Source organism: Stegastes partitus, unplaced genomic scaffold (assembly GCF_000690725.1).
Source record: "Stegastes partitus isolate 25-593 unplaced genomic scaffold, Stegastes_partitus-1.0.2 Scaffold409, whole genome shotgun sequence".
NCBI lineage: Eukaryota > Metazoa > Chordata > Actinopteri > Pomacentridae > Stegastes > Stegastes partitus.
Genome location: NW_007578140.1, coordinates 215,608 through 238,808, shown reverse-complemented (window position 1 = coordinate 238,808; position 23,201 = coordinate 215,608). Strand labels below are relative to the sequence as shown.

At 42.2% G+C, this 23,201-nt stretch overlaps 1 protein-coding gene across 1 annotated transcript; it reads left to right on the top strand.

Annotated features, from left to right (window-relative positions):
- Nucleotides 1-1,247: 1,247 nt before the first annotated feature.
- tmem38b (transmembrane protein 38B) lies at nucleotides 1,248-14,570 on the top strand. The gene is made up of 6 exons (XM_008285562.1): nucleotides 1,248-1,692; nucleotides 10,251-10,407; nucleotides 10,854-11,038; nucleotides 11,184-11,271; nucleotides 12,106-12,223; nucleotides 13,563-14,570. The coding sequence occupies exons 1-6, from the start codon at nucleotides 1,569-1,571 to the stop codon at nucleotides 13,848-13,850; spliced, it is 960 nt and encodes a 319-aa protein (XP_008283784.1). The 5' UTR covers nucleotides 1,248-1,568; the 3' UTR covers nucleotides 13,851-14,570.
- The last annotated feature ends 8,631 nt before the right edge of the window (nucleotides 14,571-23,201 follow it).

Here is a 23,201-nt window from a genome sequence, read left to right as displayed (position 1 = left end):
AGAATCAAAAACGCAGGCGGCTGTAGCTTAAAATGCATTGCAATGAAACTGTTGCTTTAACCAATCAGATTGAGAGTTGGTGGTCCCAGGGCCAGCTAGCTGGCCTATGATAACATCAGCATTTTTATGTCTTCTGATTGGATGGTCAGAGAGCTGTAGTGACCTGCACAAGCTAAAACATCATTGTAAAAGTTTTTTTTTGTTTGTTTTTTGTTTTTGTTTTTTGTAAGTTAAGCAAGCGGACATTCTCAGCCGTAAAGCGAATTACAGCTTCAGCCAGAAACCCGACTGGACAAACCCGACTTTCAGCATTAGCCTCCATGGTGATAGAAGGACTTATTATTGGAAGTGAAACGCATGGATTACCTGCTCAACAGAGCTACTGAACTCCTAATGAGGAAAGAAAGGAGGATGGAGTTTGTGTTCAAATAATCAATATTTTGGTAAGAATATATATTTTTGTCATTTTATTAGGTTGATATCTATGCTCCTGCTAGATGTGATGTATGTGGTGTAGCTGTGGCTGCAGTGAATGAATGAAATGAAAAATACTTTATTTATCCCAGAAGGGAAATTCAATTTGAAAGGAGACTTGTTGAATTGTTTTGACTGGATTTCTTGCTTCAGTGATGGCATTCATTCATGAGACACACGTCTGCAATGCATCATCCTGCTATGCTGCCTTTCTTCATAATACTGATGGTTTCTATAACTGTGGTGTCATAATGAAGGTGTTGAGAGGTGGTTTGATTCAGGTAGGACACAACTGAAGGCCCAGGAGTAAAATGCACGGCCCACCACTGGGATATCTAGTTGTTATATTCTCACAGCTTTTATTTTACATCTCTTAGCTTTAAAGACAGACAAAAAACAGATTTTTACCATACAAAGGCAAACCAATAGTACTGTTATTGTTAATATATTAAAATGTGTTCATTTTTTAAAAAAAATAATATTGTTCTAATTTATCCCAATAGGTGCTATTTCTATCTGTAGGCTCCACCTATTAAAGGTAAAGTGTTCTGCACAGGTTAAACAGATGGAGGAAGAAGAAGGAAGTCATTATGTGTGTGTATTTGTTTAGGAAGTGCATACGTGGGTCTGTTTGCGTTTACAAATCCCGTCCCATCACCTCTCGCAGCCACGTGATTGGCTGGCGGCGCTGCCCGTCCACCAATCACAGCGCGGCTCTGGCTCCGCCCGCCACATCACTGGCATGGCGGATTACAGAGCAGGAATTCCGCCTATGCGCCGATGACAGCGTCGCCGAGGAGGTAACGCCGGTGATGACCATCCTCTGGCGACACCGATCTGTTGCCCGGCGACCAGCGGAGATCCCTGGAGTCGACTAACCAGCTGCGAGCAACTTGGCAGCGGCGTTTTTTCCTCCCCTCAGACTCACAGCTGCTGCTGGGCCACCGGTTCGGGTCAGACTTGACAGACGGTGCTTGAAGTGTTTCCCCCCTCCTGATGCTCCGAGTTGGACCGGTGCCTTTTCTGCGCTCTAAGTCCTCGCTGGGATGAACTAGAATAGCTCAGTGTGGTTCAAGTGTTGCAGAGACAAGACAATGGATCTGATCGGGGTGCTGCATTTGGACGAGCTGTCCCATGGACTGGCAAACTTGTCCATGTTTCCTTACTTTGAAATGGCGCATTATATCGTGTCGGTCATGGCTCTGAGGGAGCAGCCAGGTGAGTTCACGTAGAGTTTGAGCCAAGTTTGGTGAACAAAGCAACTGTTTGGTTTTGTTTTGCTGGAGTTGGATCTGATGAAACTTGAGCTGTGATAACAGGCCTCTGACTGTCAACACCTAAATGTCATGCAGCCACAATGCATGTTGTGTTTAGAGAGAAGCTGGAAACTTAAATGACTTGTAGTGCATTAAAATGAAAATCACACATAAAAACAAACTTATATCCATTTAGAACCTTTTGCCCAGACATGATGACCAGGGGCGATGGTAGGATCTGAAAACATTTGGACTAATAATGGCACAATTTTATTTTCTTTCTAAGTTATTTCATGGTAAATTCAACATTAAACGGCACACACTGCTCAAGGCTTTCTATGCTTGCATGCTCCACATTAGTTTCACAGTAAATGCAGGATAGCTGGGTCAGTGTTACCCAAACTGTGTGACTTGGATCAGTGTTATTTGGGATGATTTACAGCTCTAATTATATCTAAGTATCAGTGCCAAGTCATGTGAAGCTGATCTGCTGCTTGAATGTCACACAAAGGACCCAAAACTTAGGCCACTGGCATTTTTGATCGACAATATCGTATTATTTTTGTGTGCTTTTGTGCATAATTGGAGTCACAGATAAATGGATCTGGTGCTATTTTTCATTAGTCTTATTTTTTGTATTTTTGAATACATAAATAATTAAAAGTTGAGATTCAGGGCTAAGCATTAATCATTCAGGGCTAAAGCCTCAGACACCCAGGCCTCACAACACCACCTCTCATAACATTAATCCTGTTTTAATTAGCTACAAGACACATTAAAACCTCTTATTTATGGTAATTTGCATGATTATAAGCCTCCTTGGTGTGTTTTTTTTTAATTACTGTGGATTATGTTTTGTAAGAAATTATGTTTTGTAAGAAATACTGGATTTAGATCTAACAAGTCAGTTCATTAGTGATTCGTCCATTGACTAAAATGATTCTGATGATTGTTTATTCGAATGCCACTTTTTAAAGTAAAAATAGTACAAAAAGTCTCTAATTGAGCCTCTTAAATGCTTTTTTCTTGGTCATTTTTTCCTCTTTTCTTTTAGTATTTCACCAGCAATGAGTGATAAATCAGTTAATTAAAAACTAATCAGTATGTCAATCAATAATGACAACAATGTTGAGTTGCAGCCCTGCTTGGATACTTTGTTTAAGGAAAAAAGCAGTGAAATTGTACAAAAAAATGCATCCTGTCATAGTGAGTCAATAGATTAATCAGATAAACCAACTGAAAAGCTTTGTGTAACATGGGTGCATTTTGTCAAAGTGTATCAAGTAACAGAAGAAGTACTTCGATATTAAATAAAAAGACCATTACAATTAAATGTCCTGCATCCAAAGAGTATGTAAATGACAAACATACTCGACATCTGCTACCAGTGGTGTTAGTAATTCAGTAAATAGCATTTAGTGTTGCAGTTGGTGGAGGTGGAGCAGACTCTTGCTGCTCTAACATAGCAATATTTGTCCCTGAAACAATCATACATTGGAAATACTCCTGTGAAATGGAAGTAGACTTTTGCAGACATTTACCAAACTGATACTGGGAGTCATCCTTAGTAATATTGTGATATTGATTTCAACTTTATTGCACAGTCCTATGCTGTTGGATGTCTCTCTGCAATTACCTGACAGCTGAGGCCTATGAATAATTAAAACCACCACTTGTTTATCTCAGAAAAGCATCTTCATGCTCTAAATTATAAAATATAATGTGTACATTGCCAATACGGAAACCATCTCTCTCCTTTTAGCTTTTAGTTTTGTACTTAGCCAGAGCTGACCTGGATCATCATCAGCTGTTTATCCTTGTAGCTGTAGGCAGCCATAAATGGTAAAATGGTCTGCACTTATATATCGCTTTTCTACCTTTGCGGCACTCAAAGCGCTTTACAGTGTTTCTCATTCACCCTTTCACACATCCATTCATATACCAATGGCGATAGAGGTGCCATGTAAGGCGCTAATCTGCCATTGGGAGCCATTTGGGGTTCAGTGTCTTGCCCAAGGACACTTCGGCATGTGGGGGGAACCAGGGATCGAACCGCCAACCTTGCCATCAACCCGCTGTACCACCTGAGCCACAGCCGTCCATCATCGGATAGGCCAGTGTTGTGATTTACACATCTGTGAGTGAGTGAGGGTCTCCAAAGGTCTGAAGGATGGGTATTTTGTCATCATAGGGGGTACTAGATAGCACTCTGGCGCCTATGAGGACATAGAATGCACGTGTGCTGGAAAACTGAAATGAATGTTCAATTTGCAGAAAGCCTGTTGGAGGAGGTTGTTGTTGCCTTCATCTGCAGTTTGTCTTTAAAGCAATGTTATCAAATGTGCAATCATTTGCACAAGTGCCACCATTTTGGTTTGAGTCGTAGTAGGTGTGTGCATGTAGCCCTCTAGCAGACTAGAACTGAATTAGTCAGTCGTATAGTAAGAATAATGGTGTGTGCAGCTGTCTGTAAAGTATTATCCTGACCTTCGCCTGTCATATTTGTTTGTCCTCTTTGACTGACAAACACACAAATTAAACAGAGTGAGAGAAAACCTGCCAAATGCACACTGTCTAACTTTGCCACGGCTCATTGTACCAGTCAGACCAAAGGCGGGCACTGAGCCATGTTATGTCACCGAGATAGTGACTTTGAGGACAGGTGGACTTTAACTGCTCAGGGAGTTGACTTTCCACACACACACACTCACGCACACAAGCCATTGTAGTCCCACTACTGTAAATCTACGGTCTATTTTGGAACTTGCCTTGCAAAGAATCTGAGCTGCTGTGACCTTGTAACCCTTTGTCCTCTGCTCCCATCTATCCCACTCCGACTGGAGGAAAGATACACAGAGCGTAAAAGTATAGACAAACAATTTGTGTTTGGAGCTGCATGTGTGGTGGATTTTAAGCAGCGCCTGTTTAGAGATAGGTGACTGGCTTATCAACAAGTTGCTGAGAAATCCCTTAAAGAAACGGCTTGAATCTCAGGTTCATTCAAAAGGAAGTTCAGTGAAACCAGAATAAAAGTAAAGACATAAAAGACTCAGTGAGCCAGCTGCACTTTTTTTTTTCCCCCCCAAAAAGGAAAGGAATGCCGTAAACCATTCAACCCTCCCTTTTTGTTCTCTTTCCTGTGTTAAATTCTCACTTCCTGCTCTCCACTGCTTCCAAACTGAGAGTCCAGTGCTGAGGCTGCTCAAGACTTTCACCAGCCTTAGCAAGAGAAAAACATGTTTAGATTCCAAATAGGAGAAGTTTGTCTAACAATGCATTAGACATAAAAGCAAACAGGTTTTCGGCAAAGCTTTTTGCTTTCAGCTCTCTTCACGTGTTTTGTGACAGTGTGAAGTTATTTTAAGCACACATGTAAACAGTGGGTTTTATAGGAAGCAGAAAGAGCAGTGGTTATATATCAATCACCGGCTCTCTCTTAAAGCTGAAAACAACCAGAGTGTATTTTTTTCTTATCTAGGGCAGCCTGTAATGAATATGACCTGAGAGGGAAGAAGAACAGGAACTAGTAAGAGAGGCTCGGACAGTCATTGATATGTGAGATTAAGTGAAAGTGTCAGACAGGACTAGAGGAGAAAAAGGCCAAAGTAATGTGGGACTCGAAGTGGAAAGTCAGACCTCCAAATTACACCTTTTTTTTGACCTCTTTGTGTTCACTGCACAAATTGGAAAAAACATGGCCGCCTCCAGGTTTTCATTGCTGCTTTTCTATGATCATAAAATGCTCGTCGACAGACATATAGCAAACTTAACTGTAGAAACCAAAACGTAAAAAAGTCCCAAAAGGCGTATGGCCAATTTTTTAGACATTTAAACTGAACTTAAAAGCAAAGAAGTTGTACATAAATGCCATTCTCTGTATCGGTTGCTATTTTGGGGAATGAGGTAAAATGTGACCATTAGGGCTAAGAAACCTTACCTGAGCTGCTAGGTAGAACATTAAATTTGTCGTGGTACCTTCTTTTAAATTTCCTAGTCGGAAAACTGAGATTTCGAGTTACCATTTGTAGCATGAGCCTTTTTCAGATATGTGCTCCTGCCATGTCTGAATGAGCACCCTGGTTACTTTTCTGTAAAAGTTGTGTCGGCAATCTATTTAGGTTGGATGTGTTAACGGTTGTGTATCACTTTCAACACGTTACAAGTCTGAACGAACAGTCGAGAAGTCGATTACTTATTTTTTTGATCATTAGAGCTGCTTCTGCTAATTCTAAAATTTCTCGGCCACAAGCAAAACACAGTAAATGTTCTGCTGTTAGCTGCATGAGTGAACACAAGAGTCTTCATGCACTCCCAGCATCTGAGGACCCAATAGATTACTTTTCATTTTTGATGGCACCATAACAATAAGAAAATCCTTAGTGTTAGCAATTCGTGCCTCTTAATATGGCTAACATTACCATTGGCTTTGGTATTCCCACAGGTTAGAGCTCTGTGGAAATCAGAATGCTGAGCAACATTCAGAGAGGATGTTAGCCTGATTTGAAATAAACTAGTTCTTATATGTTTTCATGTTGCTTTCTGTGCTTCAGTGCAACCTAAACTCAACAGATGTCAGACTTTTATAGCTGTTTGTTTCTCTCCTGTTCTCTGTGCTCATATACATTGCCTTTTCTTACATTTTATGCAGAATTTCAAATGAAGCTGTTCACATTTACATATTGTTTTTTGTTTCTGTTGTCAGACGGTGACTAAAACGACTACATGTTAACCCAGGGGTGGGTCATCCTGGTCCTCGAGGGCCACAGTCCTGCCAGTTTTAAATGCTTCCCTCTTCCAACACACCTGATTCAAATGATCAGCTAATCATCAAGAAGCCTGATAGCGATCCTGATCATTTGAATCAGGTGTGTTGGAAGAGGGAAGCATTTAAAACCTGCAGGACTGTGGCTCTCGAGGACCAGTATTACCCACCTCTGTGTTAACCAGAGGTCACTTCAGAGCTGCTTCCAAGCAGCTGGTTTACTGAACTACTGCTCAGCTGCATTTAAAGCTACATATACTGAAACAGCCCATTTAGAAAACGAGGGGTTATACGTTCATGTAAAATGAACCATCTATTCAGGATTTTGAGCTGAAAAATGTAAAGTTCTGGGGACCTGTGAGACTTTCATAAGATTCTGACTAAGTGACGCACTACCAGTGTCACTTGATGTTCTGTCCAGTGTTGCGCATAATGCAAAATATCGCACGTCTTGTAGCTCTGTCACTTTAGTGAGTAAATGAAGCTGTGAGGAAAATGAATGTAAACACCACCAACGTCTAAATTAAAATGCTGTCACTTTGATAGATTAATGAAGCCAGACAAGTAACCCACGTCTGAAAGGGGCTTCACAGAAATGATTAGAGAAGAGTTGAGAAATAAATATTATGACCGTTTGGGAGGAACATTTTGGAGAGAGGAGGGATGTCTTGTTTGCAGTCTTAGATAATGCCGTGATGGGCTTGTGGTAGAGAGATATGGGTTAAGACTTAAATGAGTGCTTTTCATGAGAGTGCATCTGCACTGCTGCAGTGAAACCACAATACTATTTCTGAGCTACAAGGCTTACCTCAATATCCCCTTCCTTTGTGTTCATTCGCACATAAATGTATATAGATGAACACATAAATATGATCTTAGATAACAGCAATTATACTGGCTGGTCTGTAGAAAGAGGGATTTTAAAAAAGGGAACAGTTTGTCTCAATTCTTGGGAGAACCAGGCAGAAGTCTGCTCTATCTTCACACTGCAGACAGACGGAAAAAGAAAGGAAAAAGGAAAGAAAGAAAGAGGAACTGAAAATACAACCAACACAGTATGACATGTTACAGCTGTGTTTATAGTTGGCCTCTATTGCTCACATTTGACTTGTAAATGCGTTTCCTTCAAATGCAAAACCAGGAGACAGGATCTTGATCGGTGTAATTGTGTACTCGTGGCCCAGCATGTCAGAGCAGTCAAAGCGGTCTTTTGTATTTCAGCACAAAATGCATTTTTAGTGCCTCTTTACTCGCGTGTATAATCAGCCATGTTCTATGAATCGATCAACCTCTAAACTCAAACACAGCTTCTGTTCTCTACAGTTGGTTTCTGGCCAGTCAGGCTCAGACACTGACTGCAGCAGTTTGTTTTTCTCTGGAACTAAAGCTGATGACAGAGCAACAGTGTTTACTGTGTAAGCAAAATGCTGCACTCGTGAGCTCTGAGCTACAGTTGCCGTAAAACCGAAAGCAGCAGCAGTAGTAGTAGTAGTAGGCATCTAGGCTTGGAGGCCATCAGGGGAGAGGTGGATGTAGATGACAGTCGTGGTGCCAGACTAAAGGCATTTATTTTTTAACCATCTATCCTCGTCTGACATGCTTCTTTTTTTTTTTCAAGCTTCAAACTTCCTCCTACTCTAACTGCAGCAACTGCTGTTTGACCACAAAAGCTCCATTACGCCAGACTTTACGAGTGCACACATGGATATCGTTCGGCAGCAGTTGAAATCTGTTAACACGGATGCTTCACAATGATTCTGATGCTGCGGTTTTGTGTCACTGTGAGATAAAAGCCACATACTACTCACTACTATTCATTCAACTTAGCTATGATATAGAACTTATTCTGAGTTTCAGTCAGAAGTGTAGTTTCGCTTTTCGTTTTCTAGTGACTAGTTAGATATTATATAAAGCCAAAGCAATGGATGGGCCTTTTTACTTATTTTGCATATTCTGTACATGTTTCTTTTTTATTCTTGTGTTTAAGACATTTCTGTTTTTTCTTTTTGACTTGTGTTTGATGTTTCATAGAAGGAAAAGCACAGGTGAAACACTAACCCTAACACTTACTTATCTCGAACGCCAGTAATTAGTGCATTGCACCACTGCAATTCCTCATTTAATTTCTGACACCAGTGTTTAACTAGTTAGAAGATGTGAAAGAATGCCTCATCGGCTTCCATATCTCCCCCCATGTACATGCTCTCATATAAAAACATATAAATAGGTGTCATAAGGGGCAAAAGAGAATTGCTTTTCTGTAAGAGAAAAGTTTAAAAAGTGAGCCACGCAGACGGAGTCCAAGGGAGTCTGCTGAGGAGGCAGATAGAGCTATAAATCCTCCTGGTTTACCGATCTCTCTCCAGGAGTCTATAATCTGTCTGTAATCCCCAGATTACCAGTTTGGTCCTGTGTGCGGCCACACTGACTCCGGGCAGATGGCTCAGGGTTGACTAAGAGCTACCTGTCTGAGGTTAAATATGTAGATCCTCCTGTACGTTGGCGACATCAGTGTTGGATGAGCCACACAAGTCGGTCCTGGATTGTGTTGAAGAATGTCTACAAAGGTGCATTGAGCTATATACGGGATAGACAAAGTCTCGGTATTGTTAATTTGTCAATAAAAAATAACGTAGTGGCAGTTTAGGTGCATAATAATTATATTAGATCTGCCTTTTTAAATTGAGGATTTAAAGGAGAATTCCGGTTTATTTCCTATTAATGTGACTATTTGGCTCTAACTGTGATGCTAACTTTGCATTGTTCTTGCTGTCACACAAACAGCCTTTAAACCAACTAACTTCTCTGTTAACTTTTGATCAGACTCCAAACAAAAATGATTTATGTAGAAAGCAGTTTTCTTTGGAAAGCTGCAGGGAACCCACTTTAAACTGCCCCACAAAACTATATCAACAGTTTCGTGTGACTCCTCATTTTCCTAAATCCCTGTAATAATGGTGAAAAGTGCAAAGTTTGCACGACACTTAAAGCCACGATAGTCACAATAATGGGAAATTTGCCAGGTTGCAATAAACAGGAACTCTACTTTAAGGACATGAAAAGCTTGAACATAATACAGAGCAGTTCTAATGCTGTGCTGATCTGCCTACAACTAATCCCCTCTTTGACTCATGACTGTCACATAGCTAATGTGTAGATGGAATAAGGAAGGCAGTGTTCTTTCTAAACAGGGTGGAAACACAGAGGGAGAGCTGAACCGATGATCGTTATCTACCGTGAACTGATCTTGTCAGAGTTTCTAACTGTAAATGTCACTCCTCCGCCCTGCACTTTGAACTCCTCCGCCCAGCCCCGAGTTCTGTAGCTGTGATTGGCGAGCCTTTCCTTCGCTTTGTGAACTCTAAACTAGTAAATATTTGCACAGGGTTAGAGACTGTGAGGCACATGCAACAGATAAAAAAGACAAGCGGTCAAAGTATCACTCTCCACTATCTCCCGCTGAACTGTTGTGCACAGGTTGAACTGGTTTCTGCAACAAGTCAGATCTAGTCTTTATGACTTTTACTCATGTCTGCTGACTGTGCAGTATTAGTCATTATATCTGTGTGTAATTTGTATTAGAATACAGCGTTTCTAAGAGCAGCAGTGTTCACCGGGTCTTTCACAGCTTTTACACATACAGATTGTTAAGACCCTGTAGAAATTCAAATATCTAGCACATGTAAAATGAACATATAGAGGGACTTAAAGAAATCTAGAGTGGTCACGCTGATACATATACTTCTGTTCTTGTGCAGGAGCTCTGGAGGTGTCCAGGGTCAGCCCCTTAGCCTGCTGGTTCAGCTCCATGCTCTTCTGTTTTGGCGGAGCTGTGCTGTCTGGGATCATGCTGGCCGAGCCGCCAGTAGCACCTTTATCCAACAGCACCAGTGTTCTGATGGCTTCAATCATCTGGTAAACATCTGAGCCTGAAAGATCCAGTGTATAGGCAGAGAAAAGAACCAGAGAGGAAGGGGAAGCAGCATAAGTTAGGTTTAATGAGCGGTGCTCTGCTGCTTTGAGGCACACAAAGAAGTCATTATCCTTGTCTTCCTCATGTCTGTCTCGTAAAGGGAGCATGAAATGTGGAAGACACTGAATGAAAAGGAGAGGTTTTTGTGGAGTTCCAAACTTTAAATATGAAGCCTTTGGTCCCCTCTACTGGTGGCACATATAATTGCATGCTTCACAGAAAACACACACCGCCCTCTGCTGGTGAAGGCAAGTATTTAACAGACTGAATAGTGATACTGTCAGAGTCAACTGTGGATTTGTTTACTGGCCACATAGTTTACACCCAACCCTCAGCTGAAATGAGCATGTGTGTACACAGTTCATAGAAGCCATATGTGTCTCTGCAGGTACCTCGTGTTTTACTGCCCCATGGACCTGGTGTACTGTTGCGCTGCCCTGCTGCCTCTCAGGCTGGTGCTGTCAGGAATGAAGGAAGTGACCAGGACGTGGAAGGTCCTGGGAGGGGTCACTCAGGCACACAGCAAATACAAAGACGGCCTGCTGGTTATGATTGCCATTGGATGGGCTAGAGGTCAGCAAGTGATTATTTACTTGTGTCATATTTTGTTTATAGTGGCATCATTTTGTGTGTTTAAGTACACATGATACATTTGATATTGAAGTGATAGTAGACACTGCCACAGCTCAGACACATGTCTCTGTTCTTCCCTCACTAGGGGCTGGAGGTGGTCTGATAAGCAATTTTGAGCAGCTTGTTCGAGGTGTTTGGAAGCCAGAGACAAACGAGCTCCTCAAAATGTCTTAGTAAGTCTTCTACTTCACTTCCTGAGATTAAGTGATCTTGGTCAATTTGTGCGCTTATACAGTTGCATTTTTAATGCATTCTGACAGTATTAATATCACACTGATTCTAACATTAAGTTACAATGATTTGCATTAGAAGAAGTTACACCACTGTGATTATGTTACGTGCCATACTTTTTCTTGGCAAAGTGCACCCGGCTCGCTGGAGTCCCCAGTCGATGCCTGGCAGGAGCACAACCTGCACATAACACCCCATAAATCACAATTTGTCATTTTTACACTTTTGTTGTTTGTTTGTTTTTAAGGGGAATCCATAGTTTAAACAGTGTTTTGTGACATTTAGGTAACAGTTGGCGGAGCCAGGCATGTAATCGGTTTCTTCCTGTTTTCTATCTTTGTGCTAAGCTAAGCTAACTGGCTTCTGGTTCTGTCTATATTTATCTCATGGAACTTAAGGTGTTATCAGTCTTCTTATCTGACTCCTAAAGAAAACAAGTGAAGTTGAGCATGTTTCCCTAAATGTTGAAATATGCCTTTAAACCAAATGTGGAGACACTGACTAAAGCTGAGGATATTAATGGCTGGAACCTGTGTGTGAATATCTTATAATACATATCCTCCTTGTTACCTTAAGGAAACATAAAGTTGAGTTATTTACTCAAGGGGAAGCCGTGTAGATCAGCGTGTGATGATGTGCCTCCGGTTTGGTTTATTAGTGCATACAGGATGTGATGTATTTCAAGCGTGTGCATAAATCCTCACTATTCTCCACGTTTTATTTTATCATATATTATCAGATCCTAATGAGGTTTTCTCTTTTGCTTGTCTGTTAAGCCCCACAAAGATCACCCTGATTGGGGCGGTGCTGTTTGCTCTGCAGCAGACCCACTACCTGCCTCTCCAGAAGCACCACCTGATGCTCGTTTACACCGTCTTCCTCGTTGTCAACAAGGTCAGTGATTCAAACCTGAATCTACAACCAGATTATACACCCAAGGTTGTAGTGATTTGGATGCAAAACAAGAAGGTGTGTCTTGGTCAATCTGGCTGCTTACCTAGACCATGAAAGCTTTTAAGTAAATGGCATTCTATTTTTTTTTAATAATAGGATCATATCTCGCGGATAACAAATGTTTCGGTGTCACAGCTCCCTCCAAATCTGCGGTGTCTTGTCTTCTAAATGACCTTTCTCCCTCCGCTTTTTTGAAGTTTTAGCTGTGGTGACTCACATTAGCTCGGTATTACCCTTAGGGCTTGGGCTTTTGCATCATTTTCATCAGCTTGCATCATCCACTTTTCTCTTCTCTGGGAAACTTGTGCTCTTGACTGAGACACAGATAAATCTACCACGTCTTCTTTCAACTCTCATTCTGTTAGCTCCCTCTGACTCTGATCTGTCAAATTAACGGCGAACCATTTCATCAGATTTAAGAGTTGTGTCCAAAACCTGCTGTTTATTATTTTTTGTGTTCTTGAAGATGTTCCGCTCTCATCCCCTAATGAAAAGTAAATGCTAGCATATTACCTGTTTACTTGGTGCTTTTATATGCAAATGAGGCCAACATCCCATAGTTGACCAGCTTTCTATTAAAAAATAAATAAGAAGATGCATATATTTTCTAGTGTCATTATAACTGAAGTGCTAATTGGACTTCATAATGTGATGTTAAATTAGGTCAAACTTTACGAACCGTATCTCAAACCTGCAGTAACGTCATTTTCACCTTTTAAGTTAATATAGCATACCTGCTAGCAAACTGTCACAGTGATACAACAACATCCATTTGATGCTTTGTGATTGTGGCCAACTGATGAATGTACATCCAGTATTCACCCTCCCATTCCCATTTTGTCTTTACCTCCTCCTGAGGGAAATATCTGGCTGTTTAACTGATAAATGCTCCACTATGTTCCCTGGCTAGTACCTGACTTTGCCTATGTGTCCACTGTTGATGTGCAGGGAGCACATAGCAGGATTTTACAGGTAATTCACTGATGAGAGGGCAGCGAAAGTGCCCTCGACATAGTAAAGTTGCCGGCCGGGAAACCAAAACAGTCGAGTTGAAAAGAGTGGTAATAATTCTCTGTGTGCTCTCGCGTAGAAGTAGTTATGTGATCCATTGTTAAAATAAAACTATTCATATTCTAGTGGCTTTAAAGACAGTTGCTATGGTGAAGGATGTTTGAGACGCACGTTCTCTTCTAAACCTCATAAAATGTCTCCCTCTCTCCTCATATTATTCCCTCGTGTCTTGCCTCTGCCTCGACAAATTTATGTTCTGTGTTTTTAGTCGAGGATGATGCTGACAGGCTCTTCCGCCTCACCCTTCGCCACCATTGAGTCAGCCCTCTACAAGACTCTCTTCACCGGCTACTCCCCTTACGCCGCCCTCACCGGCGAGGTAAAGAAAGCGTGCATCGATAACGGCGCGACAAACGGGACGGCCTCCGCAACCAAAGAGTCCGGCGAGAAGAGATCAACTGGGCAGCAGAGCCCCGCCAAGGGACAAAGCAGCTCCCTCGAAGCCAAAGAGGAGTCAGAGAACGCAGCGACGACAAGCTGCAAGAAGACTAACTAGTCAGCCTTCGCCCCGTAGCGCCTTTTCACCTCTAAGCAGGGTTGTGGAGTCATTTATGATTCAGATTTGTCATGTCAGGAGTTCCCTTAAACTTTCTGTTCTATTTTTTTCTTTTATTAAGAAACACATTTTTTCCCCCCCCTCACTGACTTTTTTTTTTTTCAAGCCTTTTTTTTTCTTTTGCATTTCTTAGAATGCAATTTCAAGCTGGCTGCTGAAAATACATTTCAATAAGAGCTGACTCCAACCAAACCTGTACCTTATTCTGGGATAATAACCCCGTCCTTAAAGTACTGTAATATTTATGCTGTTGGATGTAAACATCATACTATTCTTGGGCTGATGATTTGCACAATTGCAGTACAAAGTGTAGCTTAATTTTTAATATATATATTTATATTGAGGAGACAAATAACAGATGATAATCGTATTTCTGGGTTTCGGGACCAGTGCTGTGCACCTGCTGATCTATGAATGTATCTTTTTCTTTCTGTATATATTCTGCTTCGTGTAAATGCTAAATTTCCTACTTTGAAATCCTTACATTTTTAAAAGAGACAAACTATATTCTATGACATTCAGATATTTTATTCTACTTAACAATAATTGCACTCTTGAATGTACAGCATTTTGAAACGGAACACAGTTGTATTCTGTTTCTTTAGTGAATGCTTTGAATGACAATTGAAAGCCTGAGAATAAACAGGTTTAAATGCACAATGAAATGTGTTCTTGTTATTTTTAGCCTGCACTTTTACCACATTTGTACCGTTCAGTGTACATGAATGTAACTCCGTATTGCCTCGCTTTAAATCACAACATAGCTAAAATTTGTATGTCCCTGAAAGAACTCTCCTCATTAATACAGCTTCAAACGTTATGCAGCTCTTTTAGCTACATTTGTTCGCAGTATCATGTGTCAAAGAATCACCGATAACTACTTTAGCAGCTCGTAAGTTGATACAAAGCAGCACAGCGGCCAGAAGTAACCCCCTCTATAGGCTGAAACATTGCATCAGTGTAACATCAGCACCTGATTGATACCTCACCCTCTTTAAAGAGCTGCTGGAAAGAGATCCCCCAAATCCCCCCCAATTCTCATCTATGTAACCTCAGACGGCGAAGAACCCCCCTGTGAATACAAATTAAAAACAGAGGGTGGGTGTCGAGGAGAAAAGAGGAGACGTTCAAAGACGATCAAAAGCGATACTGGTGGAGATGATGTACCTGCCTTTAGAACGCCTCGAGTCCACAGATGTCAGATGTGTGCATGTCAATTACAGGCTTGTGTCTCCGAGTGTTTGCTGCAAAACTGCGTCGTGCCGATCCCTCTGACATTAATGGCGAACTGTGTGACCTGCGATAACTGAGAGACACGTTAATAAGCCGCTGTTTTCCTTACACTGGCTCCTATGACAAGAAGGCAGGTGACATGACAACAGCTCAGAGTCTGAATGTTCCCAGACAATTCTCTTAATGAGGTCCGGACCTGTATGACCCCCACCACAATTACTCACTGAACTGAGCCGCCCCCCCACTGTCGAGCCCCTGCTCCTTTCGCCTCGGCCCTACCCTTCCTACACTTCACCTGCCCTGCGGCACATCTCCTGTGCCTCTTTTTATCCCTTCACTTCTGCCTGTTTTCCATGTGTCAGGTGCAGAAAATTAATCCTTAAATGTGTGCTCACAAGCTGGCTCTAACACACACATATATATAAAAACTGCACACACTCCCATACATGACTTTGAATAAAGGTCATGTATACAGCAAGGATTTGGCATACTACGCCTCAGAAATATCCAGATGTCCTCCCTTCAAACGGACATACAAATTCTAGCCATAACATGAGGGACTTTACTTTGAACCCAAAGTGACATTTAAGTAGTAAGGTCAAGGACATACCAAGACCTTGGCATACTACCCACAACAAACAGACCGACTGACACACAAACAGACAGAGGGAGAGAGAGCACTTGGCTAAATATTTGAAAGCCATAGGGGTATGTCTGACACCGACAGCTTGAGTGTGTGACCTCTTTTCTGTGGCCTTTAATTTTATTTCTTTCATCCCCATCAGCACCTATAGTAATATCAGGATGAATCTCAGTATAATCAATATGTTGCTTGACAAAAATAAAAAAAATTTGTCTGTCCTCAGTGGCTGTAAAAACACATCATAGAGCTACACCGCTACACTGGCTGATCTGTTCTTTCATTACCTTGAACATGGTCAGTGTAGTTTATTTCGCATCAATCCCACATTGACCAAACCTGCTGCTGTAAATACTCCCTAACAAATTCTAAGTGAAACTGTCTTTTAAAATATTCGTCGACTCGTTTACTCCCTTTTTAAAAATTCTTAACTTGCACTGACAACTTGGCAAAAACTTAGCCAAAATAATAATACCTGTACTTCCTCAAATCTTTGCTGTGGCACCTAAAAGTAGATTTACAAAAGCATAATAAGCAACATGGCACAACACAATGTTAGAACAACACACTCTTTATGACACAATTTACACTATATGACCCTATTTCATTATAGCGCATGTTTTGTGCTCTCAATGGCGAAGCTATAAACACTTTTAGTGGCGTCTTAACTTTCATTGCTGCCTGGAGAAATGGGTGTCTGCTGGTGAAAGGTGCAGGACAGGTGATTACCACTTGGTGGCGTGAGGAGGCGTCATCTCTGATGGCTTGATGCCTGGGAACTGACAGGCTGGCCAGCAGCTGCAGGCAAGAAAGGATGGGGACAGGAGGGGACCCTCTACGCAGAGCCAATGGCGGCTGCCTGCATGTGTGAGGGTGTGTGGTCTGGTTTAGCGGTGCTTGTGAGGATAGACTCTAGATGGTTCACTAGTCTTGTGAGGCTATTTTGGACTGTGGAGACATTTTGGACAGATAAAAGAAGCTGATTTTTATGTTTACCGCATAAAGGCACACACGCAGAGTTTAAATTTACTATGTAGTCAACTGAGAATTTAATAAAAAGGCAACGGGATGGAGGTTTGTGAAGCTTCGTTGTGCTCTACAATAAAAATCATGGAATGTGTTTTTAACTTTGGGCTGATGTTGCTTTGGTTGGCCTGAAGTAAACGCAATACAGGGGAAATGTCCTCTTAAGTGTGTGTAATGTGTGTGTGTGTGTGAGTGTGTGCTTGTCTGTGCTGGTGCATGTGCATGTGACATGTAGAGTGGCAACAAAGGCTGAGTCCATCAAAAAGGCACAAAGAGCTTTGGGGCACAAACACACACACACATGCATGCACACCTAAAAAGCACACATGGAACCCGAACACAACAAACTCCTCCAACCTCCAGTGAGACCAGATTTCTCCAGAGAAACAAACATGGCCAGCACACACTTTCACACTTCTGCTGTCAGAAGACATTTTAAATATTCTTGAACAGTTTAATACACTCACCAAGGACTTTATTAGGGACACTTTAACTAATACTGGGTCAAGCCTTAGTTTGCTCTCAGAACAACCTCAGTTCTTCTTGTCATAGATTCCACAAGATGTTGGAAAAGCCCATTGAGATTCTCGTCCATGCTGACATGATTGCATCACATCATTTCTGCAGATTCTTCAGCTGCACATTCATGCCATGAATCTCCTGTTCTAGTCCCAAAGGTGGATTCAGATCTGATGACTAATGAGGCCGCCGAAGATCAGTGAACTTACTGTCATGTTCGTTAAACCGAGCCGACTTTTGTTTTGTGACGTAGCCATTAGTAGGCCACGCAAAGATTCACAAGGTCTGCAACAACTCGCAGATAGGCTGTAGCATTCAAACGTTAAATGACTGGAACTGAGGCACCATCACTACTGGTCTGGACTGGGCAGGCATGTTGGGTGCATGGATTCATGCTGTTGATGCCAAATTGTGACCCTACCATCTGCAGCCACAGCAAAAAATCAAGATACTTCAGACCAGGCTACATTTTTTTCCCAGTCTTCAGCTGTCTGGTTTTGGTAAGTCTGTGCCCACTAAAGCCTCAGATTTCTGTTCTTGGTTTGGCAGAATTGGAACCAGACGTTGTCTTCTGCTGTTGTAGCCCATCTGCCGGAAAGGTTCGTCGTGTTCTGAGACGCGTCTCTGCTTACCATAGTTGTGAAGAGAAGTTATGTGAGTTACCGTAGCCTTTCTGCCTTCCTTAACCAGTCTGACCATCCTCCTTGGACTCCTCCCATCAACAAGGTGTTTTTGTCTGCAGAACTGTTGCCCACGTGATGTTTACTGTTTTCAAGTAATAAGCAGGTGTACAGGTGTTCCAAAATAAACTGTTCTATGAGTGTTGCAGCAAAAATGTAGCCGTAGTGGACTAGCTGTTCTTCCTAAATCCGCTCAGTTGTGCATCTCATTGACGCCGTGCCCCGTCAGACCCACCACGACTCTAAAAATGACCGTGAAAGTGTTAAACTGGCTGCAATCTTGTGGCTTGTGGCCTTGCACCTGCTCCAACTCAGCGGTGTCTAAACGTGATGTCACAGAGCCTCTTACAACATATTGATATGATCTTTACAGGGATTGCGTTCACCAGTTCTTTTTTTTGCCACAATTAAAGAAATGAAAACTAATGCAATTAAAAGTTTTTAAAGGTGCTTCATGGCAGCAAAGGCATGAATTATTTTTCACTGACAACTGCTTCCTTTTGGGATTTTTTTTTTTTTTATAGCGATCAAAGTCAGTGTTTTTTAATCCAAAGTTTTGACAAATGACTCTGCGGGTGATGCAATCAAACTCATTAGCTCTTCAAGCGAGATGAAAGTAAGAAGAGAAATGCTTGGGACCACACAGGAAAAGATTCAGTTAGGGAAGTTGGGGAGAAGGAAGGAGAAAGGCAGATAGAGGGCAAGAAAGAAACAGAGATGGGAAATACTAACCGGCGCAGAAATATGAGGCTTGAGCGTAAGTAAAAAAATATATACGAGAACCGTGTAGGAATGAGGAGTCACATCATGACATCTCTCTTTTTCTCTGTTTCTCTCTGTCACACGGACGCACACACAAGCGAAACAGAGAAGTCCCTTCATGGAGCTCCAGACGAAGTGCCCTACGTCTGCCACTATTCAAGATCTGACTTGTAAAGAACAGCTGCAAGGAAAATGCCAAAAAATGAAGCTACTGTAATGTGACTAGCTGGCTGTGTGCATGTTTGTGTGTGAGAAAGTGAAAAACAGCAACACTGGAGAATGAGGGGCTTTCATCCAAAAAAGCATGTTAGCTTATTATGTTGATTTTTCACTCAGAATCTCACCAAACATAAAGTTTGTTCAGGGCTGACCAGGCTTTTGCATACCAATTCATGCATCAGCGACAGGCATAAAATAGCAGCAGTGGAGTGACGTGGTTTTGTTTTGACTTTATTGCTGCTTAATCTCCATTTAAACTGGATTTTTATGAGTACATTTTGAACAAGACATGCTTGGGTTTATTAGTAACTGAATTAAAACAAATGACATTGGAAAGGTTGTTTTGTAAATTTTGACCAGACCCATTTGTGCTGATGATGATGAGGACAGAGCTGTATAAAACACATCTCATTACAACAAATTCAGTTCAGGCTCAAAACCACACAGCTAAATGGGCATGGAGCTAAATCAACCGAGCTGATCAGCAGCTTACATGGAATAAATTATGTATCACCTGTACAGCGTTTTTAGAGTTTGAGCTACCTCAGTTGTTTCAGAATAATTTTTGCACATACATGAGTGGTGTCGGTCCGCTAGTCTCACACCAAAACACCTCTGACCCTTCTGAGCTTGGACATTGGATCTCCGGTGGTGTTCTGTGGTGTCTGGCGCCAGGACACCTCTGTGGATCGGACTTGTTCTGACTCGATGGGATCTTGGGATTTTGTAACCTCTTGCACTCTTTGTTGTTTTACTCTAGCTGTTCCTGAGCAGTTTTCGAGGTGTGGCAGGGCACCAGCTGCAGAGGTGCGTCCAAAGGGAAGCCAGGGGGGGCTGAAATATCGATGGCCAACCATGTGGCCACCTCAAATCTAATAGTTCCAAGTTATTGACTGAAACGTCCAAGCGGGGCAGAGCGATCCCCAGTCAGCTATACATACATACGAACATTAGGTTGATGAACGCGTACACATAGACCCCAGTGTGTTGGTAGTTGGTTGCTTCCAGCAGTCTTTCCTCTGAGATTCATATGAATGTTTCCAAAGCAAGACAGCGGTAAATCCACAACTTCATTAACTATCATTTTAAATTATTCTCAGGACAGGATCGATGACTGTGTTAAAGAATGTGACCTCTCTATTCATTAAACTATTGAAGTATTTCAACAGGTAACAATGGAAATAACGTTTATTACACCACAAGTTGCTATAGTTAGATCAATTATTATCACATATGGGGGTGCAAGGTGGCCCAGTGGTTAGCATTGTTGCCTCACAGCTAGAAGGTTCTGCGTGGAGTTTGCATGTTCTCCCCGTGCAGCGTGGGTTCTCTCCGGGTTCTCCGGCTTCCTCCGACAAGGTCCAAAAACATGTTGAGGTTAATTGGCGATTCTAAATTGTCCGAAGGTGTGAATGTGAGTGTGCTTGGTTGTCTGTCTCTAAGTGTAGCCTTGTGATAGACTGGTGACCTGTCCAGGGTGTCCCCTGCCTTCACCCTAAGTCAGCTGAGATAGGCTCCAGCCCCCCATGACCCTAGTGAGGATTGAGCGGTGTATAGATAATGGATGGATGGATTATCACTTATGGGCGGAATTTTCATACACTCTGGATGCCTCACCTGTTCATCTCTTCTCTAGAGCAGGTATGAATGGAGGTCCCTTAAATAAACAAGTTATTAATTGTACCTGTATTCATCATCAAATAATCTGCAACATTAACTGTAAAACAAGGAACCAAAGTTTGCCAGTGATCTCTTAACCCTCACATTGAGGTAGTTTTCTGACTACTACAGCATAATAGAATTCTTGAAACTCGGTTATGGTTTTAGCATTGGTGAGCCACCCCAAGATCTTTAGTGGCCTCATTTGGTCGCCACTATTTAATACTTCTGGAGGCACCACTGCACTGCTGTCAGAGAACTGCCGTTGCCATGGGGGCATGTGCTTGGTCTGGAGGGTGTCGAAACATCACCCAAATGCATGCCAAAACCCAGGGTTTCCGAATAGAACAATGCATTGTAACGAGATGATCAGTGTTATTCACTTCACCTGTCAGTGCTTTAATGTTGTGGCTGATTGGTGTATTTTCTTTCTCTTTAAAAAAATATATTTTAAATAGTATTATTATCAGCAAGTTGCACTAATTTGGAATGACAAGGCTTTGATTGTTCATGGTATAGTATAATGACAGCATGCTGACATAATGACAAGTCTAAAAAGCTTCAAAGTCTGTATTAAATTCCAGCTTGTTTAGCTGCACTAACCTCATTTGCCCCCTTCTTCTTTTTTAGGATCTCGTCCCTAAGCAACTGTTGTATGCGCAATTCATTTCAACGGTGTCAACAGATATTATTAGCATGCAGTTTGTTAGCTAGGATGGCCTCTTGTAGCTGTTTTTCATTGAAAATTACAGCTTAGTCCAGAAGGGAGAGCGGAAGAAGGCATGTGCGCTGAATAAGAGCGCTTATCTCAGAGGTCTCTGTCTGATAAATCAGATTTCTGGGGAATCCGACCTTGCTCTTCTTCTAAGAATGTGAATCTTCATGACTGAAGACATGCAAGCTTTTCAAGACTGTGAGACTTAAAGGGAGATTTATGGTCAATTATGTGATTGTAGTTTTATAATGTTTTAAAAGAAAGACTTGATCTGTGGTGGTTCTGAATAAAATTAGGTCTTTTAAAGTTGGCTCAATGCCACAATAAACGTGGCCTACATGAATCGGCTTCTTCTCACAGCGCTGGTGCCAGACCTCACAGCTGCTTTTATACGTTGTTTTTTTTTTTTTTCTCTCTCTCTCTGATATTTTGCTGATTTCATGAACTTGTGGTAATATGGCCACATTTCTTGAGGACAGTTTGAGGTGAGGTTGAACAATCCTCTCAAACCGCCACTCTACGTTTGACTTGGGTGTTCTGTTGGTGCCTCTGCTTCTCATACTGGTTCCTGTTCCACCGTGGAAATGAGGTAAGCTTGGGGTGTACAGTCTTCTTTTGTTCTCCTCTGTATTCCTGTTCACATGAGCATGGCCAGTAGTTGGTACATGGTGTGCTTCAGTCACTCCCCCTCCTCTTTCTTTCCTCCTCCTCTTCTTTTCTTCTTTCACTGAGGAAGCAGATGGCGTTTACTGTTGGTTATTTTCCCTTTCATAAAGGACCTACTAGATATTCTTAGCCCAGGGTCTGTATGGGGTAAATGTGACCTTGCTAAGGGAATAGATTTGGAGTAACCATCGGATAAATACACCCTAGAGCAGGTTGTTTACTACAGAGTGGACGTCCATGAGTGTGTCACCTCATAGGAAAAGGGTTGTGCGATCCAGTTCAGCTTTCCCATTGTTCCTCTCTCAAATTTTCCTCCCTTTCACTCCATCAATCTGCATTATTTCCCTCTACTAAACTGCTGCTTGTCCCTTCTTCTTCGTCCCCTGTGTATCCCTTCCTCACATCCTGGGGGACCCTCATTTCACCATCATTGCCCCTCCCCTGCTCGCCACTTGGCCCCTCCTGTATGCAAAGCAGGTGTCAGCCAGGACAAGGAGGACAGCAGCTACCTCACAAAGAAGGCGACAGGGTCTTGGGGGCGAAAACACACACACGGACACACACAACACACACTGCAGTCTCCTTCTCTGTCGCTTGCTGCCTCCATCTACATGCATATGCACTTCACACATATGTGCTCCCTTTCTTTCACTCACACTTCCACACACACACACACACACACATCTCCTGTGGGCAGGGTTGGGGCTGGGGACAGGCAGAGCTGGAGCTGTCTGTCTGTCTGTCATTAGTATTCCAGCAGGAGGCTCCTGGCCCGGCCAGACATCTGAGCGGAGCAGCCGCAGCAGATAAAGAAGAAGCCATTAATCCACGGAAGATTACCAGGACTGATACTTTATCCCACCGTAATACAGCAATGCAACCAGACTCATTCCATTTACAATGCCGTCAGTGGAAGAAAGAGGGAAAGAGGAGGTAGAGAGAGAGCCAGGCGAGCTCACCTTGTGGATGGAAAGATGGCAAGACACACACAGAAAGCCAGCTTCCCTTCTTAACTCTCGTGATTTGAATTTCTTCTTTGATGGAGCAGGGGTTGGGCAAATGTGCGAGTGTATGTGTGTGGTCTCGCATTTGATTTGGAGATGTTTTGAATTCAGAATGGGTCACCCCCACCAGTCGGTGTGCCACAGATGGCCACTGTTTCAGAAATCTAA

Bases quoted from the DNA above. Each gene is read 5' to 3' on its own strand.
- tmem38b (XM_008285562.1), top strand. From the start codon at position 1,569: ATGGATCTGATCGGGGTGCTGCATTTGGACGAGCTGTCCCATGGACTG. The intron at 10,408-10,853 runs GTAAACATCTGA...GTGTCTCTGCAG, and splicing joins CTGATGGCTTCAATCATCTG to GTACCTCGTGTTTTACTGCC. The intron at 11,272-12,105 runs GTAAGTCTTCTA...TTGTCTGTTAAG, and splicing joins GAGCTCCTCAAAATGTCTTA to CCCCACAAAGATCACCCTGA.